General features: G+C 36.6%; 1 protein-coding gene across 3 annotated transcripts in view; it reads right to left on the bottom strand.

The window, feature by feature from the left end:
* The window catches only part of TDRD3 (tudor domain containing 3), a 196,667-nt gene that overhangs the window by 116,567 nt on the left and 53,678 nt on the right, over positions 1-26,422 (bottom strand). For all 3 annotated transcript variants that reach the window (XM_078147647.1, XM_021006397.2, XM_078147646.1), the window contains exons 4-5: positions 18,897-19,057; positions 6,083-6,224 (exon numbers count right to left, since the gene is read on the bottom strand). In XM_078147647.1, coding sequence (XP_078003773.1) covers positions 6,083-6,224; positions 18,897-19,057 — 303 coding nt within the window. The remainder of the gene's footprint in view (positions 1-6,082; positions 6,225-18,896; positions 19,058-26,422) is intronic.

Raw genomic sequence — 26,422 nt, 5'->3', positions numbered from 1 at the left:
TTTCCACTTGCCATTACTTTCTCTGAAAGTGGGTAGCATCTTCCTTCATAAGTCCAAGTCTTTCCATGTTTTTCTAAATCAACCAGCTCATAATTTCCTACACTATAGCAATAATCTGAAAGATTGTCTAAAGGTTTTTTTTCCCCAATTTTCTGCATTCCCTCATTGCTGGCTATATTGGTTTTATTTATAGAAGAAAATCTTCATTTAATATAACTGAAATTATCCATTTTACACTTCAACAATGTTATCACCTTATAATATAGTTTAAGGTCAGATACTACTGAATCTGCTTCCTTTACACCTTTTTTTCCCTGGTTTCCTTGAAATTCCTGACCTTTTGTCCTTCCAGATGAACTTTGTTATTATTTTTTCTAACTCAGATAATTTTTAGCAATTCAAATAGGATGGTATTAAATAAATTAGGTAAAATTGTCATTTTTAAAATTATATTGGCTTTACTTATTCATGATCTCAATTATCTCAATCTAACCTTATTTGTATAAAAAATGTTTTGTTTATGGTCATATAGTTCCTGTGCCTGGGCAGTTATACTCTCAGGTATTTTAAACTGTTTAATAACTTTAAATGATCTAAAACAATATTAAATAATATTGCTGACAACAGCATAGTTTCCCTATTTTTCTCTCTTGATTAAATCTATTTTAGCTTTAACTTTGTGTGAAATCATGATTACTACCCTTTTTTACATAATAAATTCTACTGTCCTTTATTTTATCTTTGTGTCTACCTCTCATTTTTATAGTGTTTCCTGAAAGTAATATATTGTTGAATTCAAATTTTTAATCTGCTATTCACTTCCGTTTTATGGGTAAATTCATCCCATTCACATTCTAAGCTATAACTACTTGTTCTGTATTTTCCTCCTTCCTATTTTTGCTCACTGTCCTTCTCACCCTATTTACATTATCCCTCCTCACTTCTCTGCTTTACTTCTACCCCCTACCTTGTTCTCCTGTTCCATAACCTACCCACATCTCCCCTGAAAGTCCCTCCCTTATCCTCTCCCCTCAACCACAGCCACGGCCCAGGACTCCTCTGATCAGCAAAGCTGTACTTGCCATCCCTTGACAGTAGAAGGCCCCTTCAATCTTCTCCTACTCAGCCTTCAGACCCCCACACTGTTTTAGAGATGAAAGCTCCTGAAGCTAAGGCTGGCCTTCAACCCAGCTGTCCCCAGGGCTTATTGTTGGTTGATTCCACAGACTTAGCCTGAAGATCTTTGCACTTCACTCAGGCAGAACCTCTACTCTTGAGGTTGGGTCTTAGAGGCAGCAGCTATGTGGCCCAGGGGATAGAGCACCTGGCCTGGAGTCAGGAGGACCTGAGTTCAAATGTGGCCTCAGACACGATACTTACTAGCTGTGTGATCCTAGGCAAGTCACTTAACCCTGACTGCCTCACAAAAAAAAAAAAAAATTGAGGTTGGTTCTTTCCTGGAGCCTTCTTAAGTTGTTTTAAGAGGACAACTGGTTTACCCAGATTTTCATTTATTTCTGCTGTTCCTGAAGCAATGTTCTTTTTTTGTGGAGAAAATCTGGAGCCGCCAAAAGTTTTCTGACCTACTCTGTCATCTTCTCAGAATCCTCTCCCTGGGCAAGAACTTAAAAGAACTCCTAAGAAACTGTCGTCTGCCTAACATGGGTAGGTGCAATAGCATTTTTTCCCAGGACTATATAGTTTGAAACTCAAGTTTCCAACAGCTGAGAAAAATTCATCCATTTTTGATGCATGCCACAATCTAATTTCTCCCCAATCTCAAACTATCTACTGAGTGGTCTAAAAAAATGCTCATGATAGAATATAATCTGATGATTCAATCTTTATTGTTATAGACTAGTGAAACACAAATCTTTCTTGTAGATAGAGCTAAAGTTTTGAAGGCAAAACATTTTAAACCAATAACAATTTAAATAAGTAAATATGTATTTTTAAGTTGTCTTATATTTCAATACCTAGGTACTTAAATATTTCCTACTTGATTCTAAACAAGTAGATTATTGTAATAATAATTTTCCTTTGATTGCTGCTTGTGATAAAAAAAAATGTCTCTAGTACTTCTTCAATAGATTTTAGAAGGGCCTAGAGAAGACAAGCTAAACATATCAGGAAAACCCTTTCTCCACCCTCTCTACCCTTTCTCCTCAAAGAGCTCATGTTGAATTCTTCGAAATCACTCACAGCAATCAGGTCTGTTAGCAGAACTACAAAAAATAAAAATGAAGAATTCTAGAATAAAAATACAACCTTATTCACTGCCTTACAAATATTTTAAAATTAAATTCATGTTTTGTTTTACTTAAAGCAGAAGAGACAACATTCAAGTCTCAACACTCAACATAGTAGCTTCCCAGGTACAGGCTTCAGAAAAAAAGAGCTTTTGTCATGACAATTTGTTCTAACTCCCAAATGAGATTGAAGGACTAAAGGTAGAGTTAAAATATTGAAAAATACATTGCTATTTCTAGCCACATCTTTAAAAAAGGCCTTGAAAATAGTAAGTTCAACAGGTTTGGCCAACATATAACAGTGGATGAAAAAAAGAAACACCAGGAGCCTGGGTTATGATATTTGTATCTATATCCATGGAGATACACACAGATAAATATATATCTACATATACTTATGTGTACATATGCATACCATACATATATCAAATATTGACTTTTTTGTTTAGTTGTTTCAGTCATATCTGAATCTTGGTGACCCCTTCTGGGGTTTTCTTAGTAAAGATACTGGAATGGTTTGCCATTTCCTTCTCCAGCTCATTTTATAGATGAGGAAACTGAAGCAAATAGGGTTAAATGATTTGCCCAAGGTCACACAGCTAGTGTCTGAGGCCAGATTTAAACTCACAAAGATGATGCCCTTATGTGAAATATATACTAACATGCTAAGAAGCAAGAGACAGTAAATAAAAAGCAAACTTCTTTTTAAATCTACAGATTTATGTATACAAAAACTAGGTAAAGAAAAAAGCAAATATAATTATCAAAATGGATACTACATAATATACTCCTGATGTGGGGGGCTACAGTAACAACACTAAGATGAATTATAATATTACTATGAATAGAAAATGAGATAACGTGGTGTAAAGTCAGGAAGATCTGGACTTCTTTCCTTGGTCTTTACTACCTTCATGACTTCTAAATGCTCAGACAACTCCCTGGTTGTCACAGACAGAGAAGAGGTGCTTTAGTGCACTGATGCAAGGAGTTCCTATGTTGGGAACCACAGCAATATATGAAGGCATCTACTATGGTGTAGGTGTGAAATTGATAGGAGAGAGGAAGGAGGAAGTGATTGCGGTGAAAATATCCATATAGATTAAATCACAAATCCATAAAGCAGTATAATACTAAAGGAGAGAAACCAGTTAAAAGAAAGATGCCAGGCTGAATCTAAAGCTAATCTATCCAAATCTTGAAGGGCTAAGGATAAATGATGATAAATATTAAACAATATAAGATGTATTCAGAGTAACTAAACAAATATAAAATGTAAATGAAGCAAAAAGGACAAGTCATTTCTAGAATTAAAATGCTTGAGAATTATATTAATTTGGCAAATTATATTTGATACAAACTGCCTGGAGTCTGTTTGCATTTAACATTCAAATACCTAGTCTTGACCTTTTTTCTTTACTATTTTGCTGTCATCTTGGTATAGCTGCAACACCTGCCCATAGTTACCTGCCAGCATTTTGTTTAAATGGCTTCTAATGCTTTCCCTTCCCTGTTTATCTTATTTTAATGCTTAGGACTCCCTAACTTCCAAAATTAACATTATAGCTATGATTCCCATCTGCACAATTCCCCTGTACCGGTAACCCACCTGCCAGCTGCTTGAGTACTGAGCCTCTCTACGGCTCCCTCATTGCTATGGTTACCAGACCAGAAAACCTTGTAAAAGCTGCAGAGAACCATAATGACATTAAGGTATATATTAAAAATCTATTGCAAGAACACTTCATATGCCCCCTAAGAAGAAAACCCTACATGGTTTGATGAGGGAAATGCAGATGTATGAAATAATATTCCAAATAGCAACGTCTAAAAGTAACATAGCAAAGAATGAAGTTGGAAGTGAATTTCACCTTGATTTATTGTACAGATAACCAGTTAATGGGCTGGGATCATAAGGATATGTTGCAGTCAAGAGATACTAAAATATTCTATTTTGCATAGTTTGTTCCATATTTAAAAAAAAAAAGATTAACAACAAACAATATATTTTCTCTGAATTCATTTTTATACTATGACATATTCTTTTTATCTAAAACTAATGTGAAGCCAGTTCTGAGTTAAGATGTTTTATTCTTTATTTAAACCAAGACAATTAAAAGAAGTTATAAAATACCACATATTACAAAATGTTAAATTATATCATTATCAGGATCATAAGCAACTCAATCTTTAGCATTAATAATATGCTCAAATCCTATCTTCTTTTATTCAAAAGGAACTATTCCAAAAGCAATCATTCTAAAACAGATTTTTGAAAAGAGTAATGTAGCATGAAATCAGAATGCCTGAAAAACTCCTAGACACTTTAGCCTACTTTACCGCATTGGGGGTGGTTCAAAAACTTAAGTCTTGGCTCTAAGACTCCCATTATTAAATATCCAGAAAGTCAATTTCAGCCAATGTTTACTGAGCACCTAATATGTTCAAGACACAGTACGAAGGGTTGAGGAATACAAAGATGAATGAGACAGTCCTTGCCCCAAGAAGCTTACAATCCAATAGGAGAACTATGCACACAAATACATATAATACAAAGTAAAATGTAGTTTATTTAGTTCATTAGAGAGTTACAAATCAAGTATCATACTCTCCATAACTTGGAGAGTGGTAACAGCAAGGACAAATGCTGTGGGGAACCTAGAAGGCAGTGGATGGGAACAAGAGAAGAGAGTTATAATGAGACTCCAAAGTATTTTATCTCACAGTTTACAACAGTCTCCTCTAACAGTTTACAGAAGCAAATCTACTCAGCATTCTGAAGTCTACTTCCTCCCCCAGAACTGGTCTGGGTCCACATGAGTTTGGCCTTAGGCAAGGAATTTCATCCCATTGCTCTCCAAGTCAGTCACTTTGTAAAAGTACTTTGCCTTCAACCCACTGGCCAAGGCTATTCCAAGTTTTACCCTATCCCCTGAACAAAACAATGCAACACCTCTTCTTCATCTGGGTCCTAAAGATTCATGCTCTAGGGTTTCAAGAGGATATGGCTATTGCTTTTTTGAATTTGTCACACTCTCTTGAAAGTCTGGATAAGCTGGTCCAATTAGAAACTTCTTATACTCCAGATCTCACCCTTGTTTTGACTTACTCTAAAAGAGATTCTGTAGGGGAGGAATTTGCTTGATTCAAACCTTGATAAAATTGTCTTATCTTACACCCACACTAAGTGCTGCTTGTCTCTCTTCCCCTGACAAACTTGATCTCTCATGATGAACCCACACTCTCCAACAGCCTTGCCCTTGATTTCTGCCATCTAAGATGACAGATGTACCCAAAAGCCAAAATAAAGTAGACACCTTTCCATAATCTTCAACTTAGGGCTCTGATCACTTCCTACCTTAGATACAAGCCTTGTGTTTCAGTTACTTTCCACTGGCAGGGCTTCAGCCACCCACTCCCCCCTTGAATATTACAAGTTACAATAAGAAAAAGTAGACATACAATATTATCAATATATTCCCATCCCATCAATAACCAGACAGGACAATTCCATGATAATCATGAGATGAGCCAATATTGAGAAGCTTACATCTACTTGAAAGACATTGTGAGTCTTTAAAAAAAAAATCAGCCCACAGTGTTATTACTTTTTGTTAATCTATAGTACAAAGAAACAATCTTATCTGTGAACTTTAAATCTTTATTAAAGGAGAATATTCTTAAATAATGACTGAAGAGGGCAATAACATTAGAATTATATTACATACGGATAAAACCATATTTTCATACTTCGGTTCTATTTCAAATGTCCTATGTAAACATTCTGCTCAATTTGCTTTAACAACATAAAACATCCTACAGCAGATACTTACTCTCTGTAACTCCCATTTTTCAATAAGGTGTTCTACTTCACCTCCAAGGACGACAGCATTTGAGTCATTCAAAAGCAGGAATCCATTTTTTATATCAATAATGCCTGAGAGCTTAACTTTGGTTCCAGGTGGTGTGTTCAGGCTAAAGTAAGAGACAAATAAAGACAAAATATTTTTTTGAAAATTCCCTTCCAAAGCTGAAATTCTGTCTCATACTTTGAAAATCAAATTTCATAAAAGTTAATCACAGTGTAAAGCCATTTTTCATCTATTTGATTATTTCCATTTTCATCTACTAATTTTTCTACTAATCATAATACAGATTATACCTGTCAAAATTTAATTGCAAGATAGATAAAATGCTAGGAGACATCCAATTATTAATAATCCAAGATAATTTAATATACATGAGCCATAATCATCCACAAAGAATACTGAAAAAATATAAATCAATAAACCAACAAATATTTAAGTGACTATTTTTATATACTAGGAATTATTCCAGGCACTGGTAATACAAAGACAAAAATGAATATCACTGTCTTCAAAGAGCTCTATTCTTTGGAGGAAAACATCTAAGTATACATAAAATATATGGGGCAGCTGGGTGGAGCAGTAGATAGAGTACTGGGCCTGATGTTAGGAAGACTCATCTTCCTGAGTTCAAATCTGACTTCAGACACTTGGGCAAGTCACTTAGCCCTATTTGCCTCAGTTTCCTCATCTATAAAATGGGCTGGAGATGGAAATGGCAAACTACTCCAATAACTTTGCCAAGAAAACCCCCAGTGGGATCACAAAGAGTCAGGAATGACTGAACAACATACATAAAATATATTCAAATAGATATGTTATCTCATTAATTAAGAAGTTCCCTTCAGTAATAAAAACAATAAAGATAACAACTCATTCATGGATGCCCACTTGCTCCCATAAGAAGGGGTCTACCCAACACAGTGGAAGTTCTCTTTGCTTCCTAACTTACATCATGCAAGTTCCAATGGAACACTCTAGCTCTTTCCACTATTCATCCACTCACCTTCCCTATGTGACCAGGCCATCTTTTCTTCTATCACACATTTCTTTAATGACATCATTTACTCTTGTGCCTCTTTAGAGTTCCTCATTGGTTATGTTGCTACCTTCTCACAAACACTAAACATTTCTTTCACCACTGGTATGGGATACTGTTACTGTATCCTCAAAATAACTATCAATCTGTGGCCTCTCAATTGTGTACCCTCCAGCATGATCTCCCTCCTTACACTGTTCTTCTCTCTCCCACCATCTCTCCAGCAAGAAGTCCAACATCACTGGATTACAGAATGTGTTGGGGAGGGAGGGAGGGGGAGGAGTAAGATGTAAAAAGACTGGAGGGGAGGAGGGAGAGCATAGAGGAGAGTAGGTTATGAAGATTTTAAACACCAAATAAAGGATTGTACATTTGATCCAAGAAGCAACAGGGAGCCACCAGAGTTTATTAAATTGGGGTGTGGGGAGAGCATTTTCAGACCTGCACTTCAGGAAAATCAATTGGAAAGTTGAATGGAAGATGGCCTAGAAAGGGAAAAGACTTGAGTCAGGGAGACCAATCAGAAGGCTGCTTAAATAGCCTGAGTTGAGATGGTGAGGGTCTAAATCAGGGTGTTGGCAGTGAAGGCAGCACATACAAGAGACATTAGGAAGGTGAAAATTAACAAGGCCTGGCAAGAGACTGGGAGAGAGAGTGAGGAGCTGAATATGACACCTACGTTGTGAGCCTATGTGACTGGGCGGATGGTGGTGCCCTTGACAGTAATAGGAAAGTTATGAACAATAGAGGATTGTAGGGGGAAAGGGAGGCATGTAGGGTAGGCAATGGGGAAGATAATGAGTTCGGTTTGGGATACGTGAAGCTTAAGATGGCCAAAAAAAAAAGTCAGTTCAGAATGTCCAAATGGAGGTTAGGAAAGAGGTTAGGTTTAGGTGGCATAACGAATAGAGGACTTGGTTTAGAGTCAGGAAGACCTGAGCTCAAATTTGGCCTTAGACACTCACTAGCTTTGTGACCTTGGGCAAGTCACTTAACACTGCCTCAATTTCCTAGACTGTAAAATGGACATAATAATAGCACCTATCCCCCAAGATTGATATGAGGATAAAATGAGATATCTGTGAATAGCTTAGCATAGTGCCTTGCACATAAAAGACACTATATAAAAGTTACCTATTATTAGATTAGGGCTGGATAAGTAAATCTGAGAATCATCAGCACAGAGATCATAACTGCCGGCATGGGAAATGATGAGATCACTAAGTGAAATGGTTGAAAAGGAGAAGATAAGAAGACCTGGAATGGAAGTTTGAGATTTAGATACCCAAAATAAGCCGACATAACCTCAAGATCTGGCAAAAGAAACTAAGGGGTGACCACACAGGTATGAGGAAAACTAGGGTAGAGTTGTATAACAAAAACCTAAAGGGAAGAAAATACCAAGGAGAAGAGGTGACTGACAATGCCAAAAGCTGAAGAGAGGTCAAGAAGAAAAGAGGTTTAAGGCCATTAAATCTGGTAACTAAGGAATCATTGAGAACTTTGGGGACAGCAGTTTCACTCAAATGACAAGATTGGAAGCTATATTGTAGAGAGTTAAAATGGTAGTGAGAGGAAAGGAAATGGAGGCATCAATTATAGAATGGTTCTCAAAGAATTTAGCCAGAAAAGGGAGGAGAGATATGGCTGACAATGATAGGGGGAGAGTTGGTAAGGGAGTGGGATGATGTTTGGGTCAAAAGAGGTTTTTTAAGGATGGGAAAATATGAGCATTTTTGTAGACGGTAAGGAAGTAAACAGAAACTGAAGATAAGTGAGAGAGTAAGGATGATGAGAAGGGTTTGCCTTGGGAAAGACAAGGGTCACATCTTCAGGTGAAACAGGGTTAGAGGAGCATATAAGTGATGTGAGATGAAGAAGTGAGGACACAGAGAATTCAGCAAATGGTCTCAATATTTTCACTGAAATATGAGAAAAGTTTTGGCACTAGAAAGTAATGGAATATTGCTGTGCTGTAGGAAATGATGTGATGAATACAGAAAAGCATGGAAAGATGTATATGAATTGATGCAGAGTGAAGTAAACAGAGCCAAGAAAACAACATGCACAGTAACTACAATGATGTTAGTGATACTCCATTTCTATCTAAGTTTGACACCACTGGCCAAATAGCATCTAATCCAATGCAATCCAATTGGAAAAACTGAGAGGAATGAGCACTGAGAAAGGCTAGCAGATGTGAAAACTGAAAGAAAACTGGTAATTCTGAAGAAAGGTAAATCAGTTGAGTGGTGAAGAGCAAAGACAGATTGCAAAGAGTTAAAAAATATGTGAGGAGAGAGGAAGTGAAGGCAAGAGGTACCTTTTTCTTCTAGGAATTTTGCTGTGAGAAAATGTAGGCTGATAGTATGGTAAAGTCTAATGAAGGATTTTTCAGGAGCAGAGAGACAAGGGTGTATCTGTAGGCAACAGGTGCAGAAGATTAGAAAAAGATTAAAGATTAGAGAAAGAAAAGGGATAATTGTAAGGTTTCTCTATAGGAGAATAAAGTAGGGGATGGGATCAAGGGTACTTTTAGAAGGATTAGCACTGGTGAGAAGAAGGGTTAGGTCTTATCAAAGACAAGAGGAAAGGAAGAAAAAATAAGGAAAGATGCAAAAAGCCTTTTGAGATGTACAGAAAGCAGAAAAAAGGAGCTCACAGTTAAATAAATGGCCTCTATTTTCTCAGTAAAATATAAGGCTAATAAAAAATAACAGACTCATTCATGCGGCAGTTATTCTTCAATCAGCTACCTCTGCAAAGTCATACCAGTGACTAGTTGGAGATCAAAAGACCACATTTAATACAAAACTAAAAGACATAATACAAATTTTTTAAAATGACAAAACATCAAAACTTAAATTTGATATGTTTAAATGAATTAATAATAAAGAAAAACGAGATACAGAAAATTATATAGAAACCTTCAATATAAATATAGAAAACATTACTTATGACAATATCATACAACCTTTTTTTAAAAATTAGTCCTGTGAGTTCATCCACATAGGGAGCTCCAAGTGAGAAACTGCCTCTATCAACGCATCTTGGAACCTTCTTACAGTACTTAGAAGAGCTGCCTGAGACCCTGACAGGTTAACTGAATTGGTCAGAGCCACACAACCAGTATGTGTCATAAGTATTACTTAGAAAGATCCAGGTCTTTCTGATTCTGAAGCCAGTTCTCAATCCATTATGTCATGCTTCCTGAGAAATATAACTAAAATATAGTTAAATATTTGAACAATATTTTGAAATTACACTACACTGCCTCTCCAGAAGTCATTCAGAAGCTTATATAATATAAATCAATTGCTATAAAAAAGAGACCAAATGTAGCTAAAAAGTGACTTAGTCAGCAAACACCTGATTGGAAGGGAACACTTGATGTGGAAAGAAATATGCTGGAAAAAAGCTTGGCAAAAGACCCAAGTAATTACAAGAGAACATCTAACAAGTATAGACCTACTTTCTCATCTAAAAAAATATTTATTAAAATAACACAGAAACACACAGAAGTCATTCTTAAAGGTAATTTATAGAGAATAAGCAGGCTTTCATAAGCAATACTCTACATTAGACCACATCAACTACCGAAAAATAGAGCAAGAGGCTAAATATCATCCTGAGAGGATGATTAAAGAATTAAAGATTCATTAAAGAATGAAGTTGAAACAAAGGCAACTACTTGAAAGATAGAAAAGATCTGGAAAGGTGTTGGTGGCTTTTTTAAAATATCACTGATATCTTTGGTTTTTACAACACCTTAAATTCCCAATATATTTCTCCCTTCTCTCCCTCCCAGAGAACTATCCCCTATAACAAAGAATTTTTAAAAAAGAAGAAATAAAAAACTAACCAACACATCATCCAAGTCTAACGTTGTACAATGTAAACCCATGGTCTCCTACCTCTACAAAGAAGGAAAGGAGATGTATTTTCATATCTTATCTTTGGGACTAAGTATGGTCATAACGAATTCAGAATATTTAGTTTTGATTCTTATTAATGTAATTTTTCTTTCCATTTATATTGTAATCATTGTGCATAGTTCTCCTTGCCATTTATGTTGTAATTATAGCATATAGTTTCCTAGTTCTGTTTATCTTAGTTCGCCTAGCTCATACAGGTCTTCCCATGTTTTACATGTCCATTGCTTCTTATGGGGAATATTCCACTACATTCATTATCACAATTTGTTTAGCCATTCCCCAATCAATAGGCACTGCCTTTGTTTCTAGTTCTTCACAACAACCAAGAGTGCTTCTATAAATACATTGGTGCATAGGGGACCTTTATTTTTTAACACTAACTTCCTTGGAGTATGCCTAGCAGCGGTATCTCTAGTTTGAAGGATATGGATTTCTTTAGCATAATTATAAATTGCTTTCTGAAATCGATAAACATATACATACATATATGTAAAATCTGCTTAATTAAAAGACAGGATGCTAAAAGAATCCAAAATCATCCCCCAAATCCCTAGAGCTAACATGGGTGGTTACATCAGCTCGGGTTACCCAGACAGTGAATATAGAAAAAAGATTGTGAATTTAACTCAGAGTCCAAACAGCTGAAAGAGAAAGGTACTTTTTTGTACTCACCAAACACCTGTTTTAATGGCTTTTTATTGGGTCCACAGAGCATAGAACTATGAAATGATTTGCTCATCATAATTAGTAGCACTTTTATGAAAACTGTTCCAAACCTTCAGATCTGGTGTTCTCCCACTGCCTCCTTCACTTAGAACAAGAGGCAATAAGGAGGAGGGATCACTTTATTCATTCAGTAAATATTTGCTAAACAGTATACAAGGTATCACACTAGGTTTTATGGGAAAAACACATTTACACATACACAATGACTTCTATGAGCTTATAAAGGAAGGGAAGGAGACATATATTTATTAAGTTCCTACTATGTGCCAGGCACTATGTCAAGAATTTTACAAATATTATCTCATTTGATCACAACAACAACCCTGAGAAGTAGGTATAATTATTATTCCTATTTTACAGTTGAGGAAACTAAAGTAGAAAGAAGGTGACTTGCTTAGGGTCATGGGAAATAAGGCAAGCCTAACTAACTAAAATACAAGGCAGTATATGCTAACTGACAATATAAATGGTCTAGGAAATAAGTGATACGAGAATTTCAAAAGAAAGATGGCTACAGACCCATGGACTAAAATTCTACAGTGTCAGCTCAATGAAGCTCTCAAAAATGAAATTCTGAAGAAATAAAGAAAACCAATCCTAATGAAGAAAAAAGAGTTGTCTAAAGAGAATTATAGTAATACAAAGGGAACTCATTAAATGACTTGTATTTTTAAAACACATGCACAGAAGATGGAAGAACAGGTAATATAAGATGAATAAAGAACATAACATAATCCTATAAAAATAATGACAAGAGTGTCGAAATTGACAATGACTTGAGGCTGATGAGACAAGTTAAACACAAGAGTTTTTTAGCCAACTTGAAGAAAACAGGAAGATCAATTAAGGGACAAGACCAACAACTAGAGTGGATGGGACAATGACACCTGACAAAACAAAGAAGAGCTGCCTAATTCTTACTCTGATTGTTTTGCCTGCCAAAGACAAACACTGATCCAATTTGGACTGGAAAAGACCAAGCAATTATGGCTAAAAAGGAACAGATAACCAAGATAAGTAGGATGACAGTATGAGATCACTTAGCTTCCGATAATGAACCCAAGACTAGACTCTCAAATGAACTAAAATAGGAGGAGGGGCAGATAAGGACTGGCAGATATGATTAATGAGCCAGTATGAGACTATCATGGAAAAGAGAAGACATACTCCAAGACAGAGGGGAAAAAAGTGCTAATTTTCCAAAAAAAGGTAAGAGAATAGGGCCTGCCAACTACAGAACACTGAGCCTGACATGAGCAAAACTCTGAAACATATTACAGGAGGTAAGATTAGCAACTATCTAATTTGATCAGAAAAAAAGCTAGCATGATTTCATCAAGAATAGGCCAGGCTAAATGAACTTTATTTACTTTTTTGACCAGGTTACTAAAATGGCCAAGACAAGGCTAAAAAAGACTGGACTTGGAATTAAGGAGATCTGGGTTCAAAACCCACTTCTAACTCTGGCCAAATATTTAACCCTGACCAAATATTTAACAACTATGAGCCTCAGCATCTCCCTAAGACTCATTTACTAAGTCATAGAGAAGTTGAAATCTTCATTGGTGGACTAAATTCCTACATTAGAAATTTAAACTAATGCAATACTAACATTATCAACTGGTAGATTAGAAGAAACCTAAATAAAGTTTGCCTATATTTTAGTGAAATGTTTGGTAAAAATTTCTCATGCTATTATTATTGAAAAGATGCAAAGATATAGGCTAGATAACAGTATAATTAGTTGGAATCAGAAGAACTGGATGAGTGGTTGGACCCAAAATGCAATCAAAAATGGTCAGACGACAACTTGTTTCCTGAACAATATTCTAGGGGCCTTAGTTCAATCAAATATTTGAATTAAGGCACAGGTGGCTTGTTTATCAAATATGCAAATGACAACATTTAGGACCGATACTATTATAGTTGTTTGTCCTTTGTTCTCTAAGAGCACCATGACATCAAGGAGGTGATGCCATGACATGCAAGTGAATTAGATTTATGTGACGGAGGGCTGTGCAAAGTCACCAGCCTCACTTTCTCCTCTGGAGCCATCTGGGTCCAGTGGTAAGATATGGATCAGGATGATTGGAGATAGCCCTGGATGTAGTGGGAGAGTAAGACTGATAGCTAACATACTGAATGAAGTCTAGATTTTTTTTTAACTAAAATGTAATGATAACAACAACAACAAGACAAATAAGGATAAAATAATATACTTACTAGCATTTATATAAGGCTTTAAGACTTGAAAAGTGCCTTATAAATATTATCTCATTTGATCCTCACAACAATCCCAGGAGGTAGGTATTGTTGTCCTCATTTTATAGATGAGGAAACTGAGACAGACAGTAAGGTCACACAGCCAGTAAGTGTCCAATACCAAATTAAAACTCAGGTCTTCCAGATTCCAAGTCCATTTCTCTATCCCCTGATCCATCTGCTTCCTCTAAAACAAGAAAAAAATGAAGGAACTAGATTTGAGTCCAGAGAAGTGAAGATTTAGAGGAAACATGATGCCTATCTTCAAGTATCTGAAGTGGTCTCATGGAAAAAGAAAGATTAACATTTGTTTTACTTACTGCAAAGGGAGAGAAATAAGGGAAATAGGTGGAAGCTACAAGGACAGAACTAGGCTTGATGTAGGAACAAACTCTCTAACAATGAGATTGGTCCAAAAGTGGAACAGGCTCCTTCAGGATGTGGAGAGTCCCCCATCACTGGCAGTCTTGGGGATGCTACAGAAAAAATTCCTGTTCAGATACAGATTGAACTAGATAACTTGCAGATTCTTTTCAAATCTTACATTTTTTAATTAGAATTCTGTGGGCCTTAATGAAAAAGAAGAGGAAAAAAAAGTACTAAGAGAGAAACTTTTAGACCCTAAGCACAGATGTGTGGTAAAGAAAGGAAAGTAAGTTCTGAGGTGTTAGGAAACCTGTTTAAAGAGCTTTTTCTTCCTAGAGATAAAGGTGACACCTCTGTCTTATTGAGGAGTGCAGAGGGCACTTGGTGAAGGGTCTAAGGTATTACTCATCAGTATCACTTAAAGGACAATTAGACACCACAGAATAAGGTGGGAAACAGCTCTGCAAAGATGGGTCACAGGGTTAGTCAAAGGAAACACATGCTCATGAAGGAGATATCTTCCCTGTACTCTGTAGTACTTGGCTCAGCTCCAAGCTGGCTTAGTTGGATGCTTCTAGCTAGATTGGAAAAACGAACAAGAAAAATGGTCTATGAGTTAACAATAATTTTAGAATCTCACATGCCAGAATCTAATTATATTATTATCTACAAAAATACGCTAGATCAAAAGGATTTTTTGAATCCTGAAGAGCACCCTAGGTACATGGAACCAGAGAATGTTAGAGATAAACAGAATAAAAAGATCTCATAGTCCAACTTTCTGCCATCCTCCTCAGGCGCCAAGACCTCACAACCTCAGACCTCTGAAGCTCTCCTCCTTCCCCCTCCAGCTGGGCCCAGCATGTGCCCTGAGGAAAAGCTGCAGGATGAGGGGCCAGGCTGGGCCTCTTCCATATGCCTCAAAGCAACCACTTCCATCTGTACCAGCATATGGCATCTGCCACTTCCTGCTACGAGCACATCTCCCAAGGGATATGGTGAACTTTTAGTGCAAAGAAAAGCAACCTTCCCTTCGATTTCAGGTTTCCCATATCTTGTTTTGCTTGTCCTCTGAAGGTACAGCAGGGCCGCTCTCCACTCAAAAATGAACATTCTCACATCTGGTCATACCCATCACATCCCAGTGACTCTGAACTCCTATAGATCATCATTTAAACTTCATTCCATACCCTCTACAACCTAATTTCTCATTCCCATCCCCCCAACCCTCCCATCCCAAAGTTTCATGCTAACTCTACCCAGACCTTTCACTGTACCCTCTGGAAACCTGTTCCATAGGCATTCATATCAAATCTATTCCTCTACTACTTTTTCCATCTATTACTAGCTCTTACTGAAACCTGGCTTTCCCTTGCTGACAAGACTTACTGGCCACCCTTTCCAGTGTTGACTGCACTTTCACTAATACTCTGGCTCACTGGTCAGTGCAGGGGAGCTGAAATGCTCCTTGCTCCAAACTGCCATTTTTATGTTCTCCCCCTTCCTCCATCATTCAGTAACCTCTGTTCCTTTGAGGTTCAAGTTATTCATATGTATCACCCAATCAAAATCCTAGTAGCTGTTATCTTCAGACTCCCAATGAATTCAACACCTGGCTTACAATCTTACTCTCATCACCTCCTGTCATCATCTAAGGGACCTCAACTTACACAGGGTAAATACCCTAACTGTTCAGTTCCTCAACCTACTCCTCTCTCATGAGCTACTCCTCCACCCCATCTGAGAACCCTTGCCCAACATCCAATGTAACAACAATTCTGTTTATGTTCAAGAATTCTGAAACTCCCTTACCCAATAAATCTGTTTCATCTCTCCCTCTGCCTATCCTTTCATAATCCTACTCTTCATCCTTACCATGACTTCCAATCCTTTGAACCCTCAACTCTTTCCCAGGCTATCTCCCCTGCATTAGCCAATCTTTCCTCTTCTCCCCATCTTGATTCCTTGGTGAACTCCCTGATAAGCCCCGTTATCATCTCACCAAGTATACCCAGCCAAATCTCAGCCTTGGATCACTCCTACCATTCACATCTACACACATACTGCTAAAAGTAAGATGGAGAAAATTACACAACCATTCTGTGTCCATTTCAAATTTAAATTACATCACCTTAACTGGACCCCCATTACTGATGGACAGTCCCACTATACCTCCTATATCCACTCATTATCATGCTTTCTACAGTAATTCTTCCAAACCTTTTCATCTCTTCTCAAACCTTCCCTGGTTCTCCCAAAGCTCTCTGAGCTGCCAAATCCAATTCCCTTTTCTCAGTCTTCCCTGACCTCTCTGCAGCTTTTGACGTTATTGATCACTCTCTCCTCCTTGATACTCTCTTCCCTCTAGGTTTTCAGGACACCATTCTTTCCTGGTTCTCCTCCCATCTGACCATTCTTTCTCTCTCCTTTGCTGGATGTTTCTACAGATCATTCTCTCTAGCCATAGGTATCCTCAGAATTCTGTCCTGGGACCTCTTCTCTTCCCCTTCTATGCTACTTCACTTGTTAATCTCATCAGCTCACATGGATTTCATGACCATCTCCTTGTTCATGATTCTCAAATCTACCTATCCTTCCCTAAACTCTCTGTGGATCACCAACCTCTCATCTCCAACTGCCTTTCAGACATCTTCAACTGGATATCCAGGAGATATCTTAAACTCAAAATATTCAAAACTGAATTTATTTTCTTTCCCTCTAAATCCACCCTGCCTCCTACTTTCCCAATTTCTGTACAGTACAACACCATCCTCCCAGTGCCGCAGGCTCACAAGATAGGAGCTATTTTGAATTCCTTACCATCTCTCATCTTCCCACATCCAAACTATTGTCAAAGCCTATTTATTTTACCTTTGCAACATCTCTTGAATGTGCCCCCTTTTCTACTCTGACATGATTACCACCCTGGTGCAGGCCCTCATCATCTTGCTCCTGGATTACTGCAACAGCCTACTGGTGGGTCGGCCTGCCTCAACTCTCTCCCTACTCCAATCCATCCTCCATTCAGCCATTAAAGTGTTTTTCCTAAAATGCAGCTCCAATCTTGTCACCACCCTACTCAATAAACTCCTATGGCCTCCTATTGCCTCCAGGAGCAAATACAAAATGTTCTGTTTGGCATGCAAAGCCCTTCATAACCTAGCCCCCTCCTACCTTTCCAGTCTTCTTACACCTTACCTCCTTAACGCTTACTCTTTGATCCAGTAACATTGGCCTCCTGGCTATTACACGAACAAGACACTCTATCTCTCGGCTAAGGGAATTTTCTCTGGCCGTCTCCCATGCCTAGAACACTCTCCCTTCTTCACTCTTAACTACTGACCTCCCTGGCTTCCTTTAAGTCCCCGCTAAAATCCCACCCTTTACAGGAGGCCTTCCTTAATCCACCTTAATTCTAGTGCTTTTCCTCTTTTAATTATTTCCTACTTATCCCATATAGCTTGCTTTGTATATATTTGTTTGCTTGTTGGCCCCCCCATTAGATTGCAAGCTCCTTGAGGGTAAGGACTGTCTTTTGCCTCTTTTTGTATGGTCAGCACTCAGCATGGTGCCTGGCACATAATAGGTGTTTCAGGTTTATTAATTTTTTTTTTAATTTTTGGTGAGGCAATTGGGGTTAAGTGACTTGCCCAGGGTTATACAGCTAGTAAGTTCAAGTGTCTAAGGCCGGATTTGAATTCAGGTCCTCCTAACTCCAAGGCTAGAGCTCTATTCACTGCGCCATCTAGCTGCCCCATGTTGATTAATTATTGATGGAATAAGTTAGATCCTAAGGTGAAATGACTTGACCAAGGTGACATGTCTGACAGAAGCAGGACTTGAAAATATGTCTACTAGTACTCTTTCTACTATATCATGCTGTCTCCAATCTACTATACCAACTAGCAGGGGCAATTAAATCTTATCTAGAAGGCTAACAGCTATTATTACATTAAAGAATTAGCTCTTTCATACAGGGCACCTAAACTTTCTGTTTGTACTATTAATTCTGAAGTAAAATTTAATCACCATTAGTTCCTATATATAACCATCAATACATCTAGCACAATTACAAATATCTTCTGAAGGGAGCAAAAGCCCTTCATTTTTTCAAAAGCTCATTCTCTAATCTCAAATATGTTCTAAAACTCCTCAAAAGCAGCCTATTTTGCATATAACTCTTCTCTACCAAGTCAAGAGTCTAACTATAGACAGAAGATTCAGAAACAACAGATAAGTAATCAGTATTCTCCTGTCTCTCAACATATTATCAATTTCATATTTTTGGTGATATTATTTATTCTTCTCACAAGTGTGGGAGAATAATTCCAATCTTTTCTTGAAGATTCATGATATATAGCATGAGGCTTCTGTGTAATCCCAAAGCCTTCAAATTCAGAAACCAAACATCAGCTTTAAAAACTCAAAACATAAATTTACAAATGTCACTCACCTAATTTTTGACATATAATTAAATTCTACTGCTGTGCAACTTATATGGCCATCAGTCATCTGCAAGCGCAGCATCCTTGGTGCAACTTGAGATTCTTCATTATCCTTTGGGGCAGCAACATTGCGGATTTTTTGAATCTGTAGAACACATGGGCCTTCAAGCTGTAAAGACAAAGGAAGAATCACTTTTGAATAACTTGTTGTTCTCATTTTTAGTGATTTTTTTTCTTTAGTAACACTTTTGAGTATCACACAGTTGAAATTCAGTTAATTAGAGATACATCTGAAATCAGACTAGAGGCTTCAGTTGTACTTTGGTAGCTTCATGTTTTAAAAGAAATTCTTCTTGGAAAAGGTCTTTTTAAAAAAAAAGGTATCTTTCTCAAGCATACATGAGTCCAATTCCATTTTTAGAAAAGAATAAGAGGAATCAAATCTTTGCGAAGAGAGTTATGGTGTTGGAAGAAAAGGTATTAACAGAAGATTTTAGAATTCTGTGCTGCAAATTTTTGGCTTCTGATATTTATTTATTATGTGAAATTCTGTTTTCTAAGGAACTTTCTGCTTTCAAAGGGCTTTGTAGTAGTACAATATTTGTAAAGATGGGATGCTTTTGCTCAGAAAGCACAAAGATATAAATACACCCTCTCCTGGTAAAATTGAAGAATACTATTCTCTGTTAGCTAAGAATTTCAACTTTCCTGAATTCAATTTATCTGAGCAATAGTGTATTCATATATGTAATATTTACAAATGCTTATAAATTTAGTTTTGCATTTCTTGAGTGGAGACAGAAAGAAATTTACTTTCTCATAGGCCGTCCATTTCTATCAAACAAAAAAAAATTAATGTAGTAACTGGTTTTCTAACTAAGCATTTATGAAACAGCATAATATAATATTTGGGAAATGACAGCAAAATTTGTCTTATTTCTCTGGAAAACAGAGGGAAGGATCCTCTCTAAAGAAAATATTTTTTCATCAATATTGTAAGATAGTATACCTTTTGAGTATATTAACAGAAAATGTTCTGTCATTACTATTCTTAATCTCTTTATTATCCCTTTTTGTACCCCCTTTACTCCTGTGTATCATAAATTAATTTACAATTTCAACAAATAAAAAAAGCAATGTGAAATGATTAATTCATTTTTTAAAGTTCTCTTAGGTGAGTACATCCCAAAGTTTTACAAATTGCCTTCCTCAAGATACATTAATATTATGTCTCCAAGGAAATGTCTATTTAGCTACCAATTCAAGGTTAGAGAAAATATCCAAAGGGAGAAGAAAATAAGTAATTTTACATAGCATCTACTTTATATAGCAAACTACTTTTAAAAAGAAAAAAAATTAGATTTTTTAAAATATAATTTTAATAGCATAAATTATGTCTAAACTGTTAGACAGTTTGAGGAGAAGAAGAAAGCTAAACATGGGAAATTTGTTCTAGTCACCTTTTAAAATTTTCTTATCCAAGCTTTATTAAAATAGACATCACCATATAAAGGCCAAAAATGTAATTAGCTGAAATGATAGCTAAGTATTTGCTGAAGAAAACATTCCACAGAAATTAAAGGGTTGCACTGCATTATGTATAGATGTCAGTGAAACTGTAAGGTATGTAGTATGGACTGCATTGTTGTTTTTGTATCCTAATAACCTAGTATCATCAGACACAATTTGGAACTTACTGAATTGTGACATATGAGTTTCTATTGATCTTATGATTTACTCTGGACTCACTTAACACTTTTATACCCAGACATCAGAGAAAACAAACAGCTAATATGGTCAAGCCAATCACATTGATATGTCAGCAAATGTAAGATTACATCAACAACAGGGAGATGTCCCGCTAGCAAAAATGATGTAGCCATTTCTGCTAATCAGCAGCTACCACCCTTCTTTGCTCTTCCCCTCTTGCTTATTATTACCCCACTGTTTATTCTCCTTGCTGCTTCATAACCCTACTAGAATAAGACAGGAGACTGACACATTAAATAATGAAAAGGAGTCAAGGAGCAAGCAGGTAAGTATTAGGGAAATATTTTCTGAGAAAATGCTTGAAGAAGTTTCAAAACATTTTAGGCTAAACAAGAGCAAAGTGAGATTTTCTTACACTAAAATTAATGAGGTGATGAAAAATACTTACTGAAAGAAATCATGGAAGTCCCTGAGCCTCAGAATTTTAAGAATGTGCAATTATACCAAGTACTGAGAATGTCTAATATGGTTTTAGGTCTTTATAAAGTCTATACCTCCATGAAAGTTTTTAAAAGGCAGCAACATTCTAAAACAAATACATATGAGGTTCATATTCAAGGATGGCACAGCTAGTAAAAAGGGAAGAAGTAATGAGGGAATCCCAAACAGTGGTGTAGTTTTTCCCAACTGAGAGGCATCACAGTATAGTAAGAGATTTGGAGTCAGAAAAATCTGGCATCTGGTTCTGCTTCTGTCCCTTAATAACTGTGTGGGCAGGGGCCAGAGTTTCCATATCTGCCAAACAGACAAAATAATTACCTATTCCACACATCACAGGACTGCTGCGAAAATGAGAAAATGTATGGAAGATGCCTGGTCAATGGTAAAATACTATTTTTAAAAAGGCTTCAGTTCTTTAATATTCCTTTTGATTAAAAACCTGTAAGTTACTTTGTGAAAGTTAGTTCTGAAATTTCAATCAATGAAGTATTGAGCATCTATAATGTACAAGGTACTGTGTTTAAAACTATACATAAGTGCTACTAATAACAATAATTATTAGTAATCAAACTAACTGATAGTTACAACTTGTTAATACTCAACAACATATTCACTGAAAATATGTTCAACATTTCATGAAAATGAAAACTAGAGAAATCATGCTATCTGATATAAGGAATAAAGAAACAGACACTTGTGGTAACTTACATTCATAGAACTTTTTCTAAAGTATGTAAGAATTTTTTTGTGACTTCTTTAAACAAATTCACAAAAATGTCTTTAGACTGTACATTTTTAATTTTAAGACAGCAAAGCCATCTTGTGGTTGATATTGGTAATGCTCATACTTTGAGCACGACAGGTACGTTACACTAATTTCTCATCATGAATTTAGGTTCACATTAGCAGGGTAGGACAAATCTTACACAAGCAGACTAAGTACCCTTACTGTAAGGATTATTTTTAAATACCTAAATTCCCAAATTTCTTCATACTATCTCTTGGTCATAAAACACTTTCAAATACAATCCTTTTTTGTTTTAACAACTAACAGTTCACCTTGGGGACACTTATTGCTATGAAAACAATCATATCAGAATGTTCAATTCTTTTATATTTATAATTTTTTAAAGTAGTATATTTCAGTATTATGACTTAGGCTTCTTACTACTTATTTGTGATAACTCAGCATCTTAATATGAACTTTTTTTAAAAAATTGGTAACTATTTCAATAATTCAATAATCTTTTGTAATAACATCTATTTTGTTTTATGCATTTAAAAATGTTATTCTGAGAAAAGGTCTGTAGGCTTTATCAGATTGATAAAGATAACAAAAAGTCTAAGAATCCCTGTATTAAATAAAACTATAAATTCATAAAGCAAATAATAAAGAATCCTAAGTTGACAGTCTTCTCAAGTATTTTTACCATGTTTATAATCACATTCAAATGCTCTCCTCTGAATAATCTTCCATCTATCTAGATCTCTTTTTAGAACATTTAAATATGAAACTTTACTATGAGTTTTTTTTTTAATTCAACAACTTAGGTGGTTTCTCAAGAAAAATATAAATACACCTTCATGTAATAATTATAACTTTGGTGATGAGAAGACAAGAACTATGACAGTCGCCTTCAAGTATACAAAAGGGAATCATGTGGTAGAGAGAACAAATTTCTTCAGTATGATTTTAGAGGGAAGAACTAGAGTAAAAGGGCTATGAATTTTGGGTCCATAAGGAAAAATTTACTACAAATTAAAGCTATACATCAATAGAATGGGCTGCTTTTTAAAGATGTGAACTCCATATAGCTAAAAGGTATTTAGCCAGTCAGTAAACATTTATTAAATGTCTACTACATGCCAGGCACTATGCTAAGTGCTGGTAATACAAAGAAAAACAAGAGATAGGTCTTACCTTCAAGGAGCTCACAAGCTAATGGGGAAAACAATATGCAAATAACTATAAACAAATAGACTATCTACAGTATAAATCAGAAATAATTAAAACAGAGAAAGCACTATAATTAACATAGAAAAGAAAGGCTTCTTGAAGAAGTTGGAATTTTAGCTCAGACTTAAAGCCAGGGAAGCCAGGAGATAGAGATAAGGAGGCAGAACATTCCTTATGTGAGAGACAGCCAGTGAAAATGTTTAGAGTCAGGATATGGGGTGTCTTGTTCAAGAAGAGCAAGGCCAGTGTTACTGGACTGAAGAGTACTGGGGTAGAGGGTAAAAGAGTAAGAACACAAGAAGGCAGTCTAGAAGTTATGGAAGTCTTCCAACAGCAAAGAAAGGATTTTATATTTGATCCTGGAAGTTAAAGGGAGTCATTGGAGTTTACTGATTATGTAGGGCACCATGGTCAATCCTGAGATTTAAGAAGATCACTTTGAGGGGTGGAGACAAGATGACGGAGAAAAAGCAGGGACTGCCTTGAGCTCTCCCCCAAAGCCCTCCATATATCTGTAAAAAACGAGTCTAAACAAATTCTAGAGCAGCAGAACCCACAAAAAGCCAGACTGAAACAAATTTCCAGCCCAAGACAACCTGGAGGGTCGACAAGAAAGGCATGTTGCACCAGACTAGAGAGAGGAGCACAGTCCAGCACAAGTCGCTCCAGCAGTCCAGAGTGCCAGCAGCACTCTTCCCACTGACAGTAAGGGGATCAAAAAAATGATTATTAGGAGACTACAGTGGTCTCTTTGCTGGCACTGAGGCAGGATTCTGTTGCTTTGCCCATCTTGGCTCTGGGTTGCAGTCCTGGGATGAGGAGGAGCACTGGCTTAGCAGAGCTTGTGGCAGCAGTGGAGAGACAGAACCCTCCTCACAATTCCAAGGCAGAAAAGAGTGTTTATATCACTCACAGACAGAGCACGGGCCAGGAGAGGAGTAAGCACCTCTCCTTAGATCATACCAATTTGGAAGAACTGAATACTTAAAGTTCCCTAGAAGTATTTTTGAAAATAGCTATACAAAACCCCTGAAGCATGGGACAGTACACCCTCCACACTGGAAGCAGAGCCCTACCTTAAAAATGAGTTAAAAAATTAAGTAATTGGCTGGGAAAATAAGCAAACAATGGAAAAAAAACTCAGACTATGGAAACTTACTTTGGTGACAAGGAAGATCAAAACACACACTCAGAAGGAGACAACAAAGTCAAAGGTCCTACATCCAAAGCCTCCAAGAAAAATATGAATCAGTCCCAGGCCATGGAAAAGCTCAAAAAGGATTTTGAAAATCAAGTAAGAGAAGTAAGGAAAAATTGGGAAGAAAAATGAGAGTGATGCAAGAAAATTATGAAAAACAAGTCAACAGTTTGCTAAAGGAGACAAAAATAAATACTGAAGAAAATAACACCTTAAAAAACAGCCTACAGCAAATGGCAAAAGAGGTCCAAAAAAACCAATGAGAAAGCAGAATTGGCCAAATGGAAAAGGAGGTCCAAAAGCACACTGAAGAAAATAATTCCTTTAAAATGGAGCAAATGGAAGCTAATGACTCTATAAGAAATCAAGAGATATAAAACAAAACCAAAAGAATGAAAAAATAGAAGACAATGTGAAATATCTTGTTGGGAAAAAAAAACTACCTGGAGAGTAGAGCAAGGAGAGATAATTTAAAAAGTATTGGACTACCTGAAAGCCATGACGGAAAAAAAAAGAGCCCAGACATCCAGACATCATCTTTCAAGAAATTATCAAGGAAAACTGCCTTAATATTCTAGAACCAGACAGGAAAATATAAATTGAAAGAATCCACTGATCACCTCCTGAAAGAGATCCCAAAAGGAAAACTCCCAGGAATATTACAGCCAAATTCCAGACTTCCCAGGTCAAGGAGAAAATATAGCAAGCATCCAGAAAGAAACAATTCAAAGTATTGTGGAAACATAATCAAGATAACACAAGATTTTGCAGCTTCTACATCAAAGGACTGGAAGACTTGGAATATGATATTCCAGAGGTCAAACTAAAACCAAGAATCACCTACACCCAGTAAAACTGAGTGTAATCAATGAAGGGATAAAATTGTAATTCAATGAGACAGAGGAATTTAATGCATTCTTAAAAAAAAAAAACCAGAGCTAAATAGAAAAATTGAGTTTCAAATACAAGACTCAAGAGAAGCATGAAAAGGTAAACAGGAAAGAGAAATCACAAGGGACTTATTAAGGTTGAACTGTTTACATTCCTACATGAAAAGACGATATTTGTAATTCATGAGAACTGCCTCATTATGAGGGTCGTTGGAGGGAATATATACAGACAGAGGGCACAGGGTAAGTTGAATATGAAGGAATGATATCAAAAAAATAAAATTAAGGGGTGAGAGAGAGGAATATACTGAAAGAAGGAGAAAGGAAGAGGTAGAATGGGGTAAATTATCTCACATAAAAGAGGAAAGAAAAAGCTTTTACAGTGTTGGGAAAGAGGGGGGAAGTAAGAGGGAATGAGTGAAACTTACTCTCATTGGATTTGGCTTAAGGAGGTAATAACGTACATACTCAATTGGGAATGGAAATCTATCTTACTCTACAGGAAAATAGGGGGGAAAGGGATAAGAGGGGGGATGATATAATGGAGGGCAGATTGGGAGGGGGGCAATCAGAAGCACACACTTTTGAGGAGAGACAGGGTCAAACGAGAGAATAGAATAAATGGGGGGCAGGATAGGATGAGGGAAATATAGTTTTTCACAACATGACTACTATGGAAGTGTTCTGCAGGACAACACACGTATAATCTATATCGAATTGCTTGCCTTCTCAATGAGGGTGGGTGGGGAAGGAAGAAGGGAGAGAATTTAGAATTCAAAGTTATAAAAACGAATGTTGAAAATTGTTTTTATATGTAACTGGGAAATAAGATACACAGGCAATGGGGTATAGAAATACATCTTACCCTACCGGAAAATCGAAGAGGAAGGAGATAAGAGAGGGGATGGGTGGTGATAGAAGGGAGGGCAGACTGGGGTAAGGGGTAATCAGAATGCAGGACTTCTTGGGGTAGGGGGAGGGGAAAGACAGGGGGAAAATCTGGAACTCAAAATCTTGTAGAAGTGAATATTGAAAACTAAAAATAAATAAATAAATGTAAATTTTTTAAAAAAGATCACTTTGACAATTTAGTGGACACAGACTAATGTAGAAAGAGACTACTTGAAGCAGACAGACCAAACAACAGTCTACAGTAATACTCTAGGTATGAGGTGATGAGGGCTTGCACCAGGGTAGTGGCAATGCCAGAGAAGGGAAGGGAAACATGCAAGAGATGTTACAAAGTTAAAATCAACAGGCTGTAGCAACAGATTGTAT

This window comes from Phascolarctos cinereus, unplaced genomic scaffold, assembly GCF_003287225.1.
Source record: "Phascolarctos cinereus isolate Bilbo 61053 unplaced genomic scaffold, phaCin_HiC Scaffold_7;HRSCAF=346, whole genome shotgun sequence".
NCBI lineage: Eukaryota > Metazoa > Chordata > Mammalia > Diprotodontia > Phascolarctidae > Phascolarctos > Phascolarctos cinereus.
This window is presented reverse-complemented; position numbering and strand designations above follow the sequence as displayed.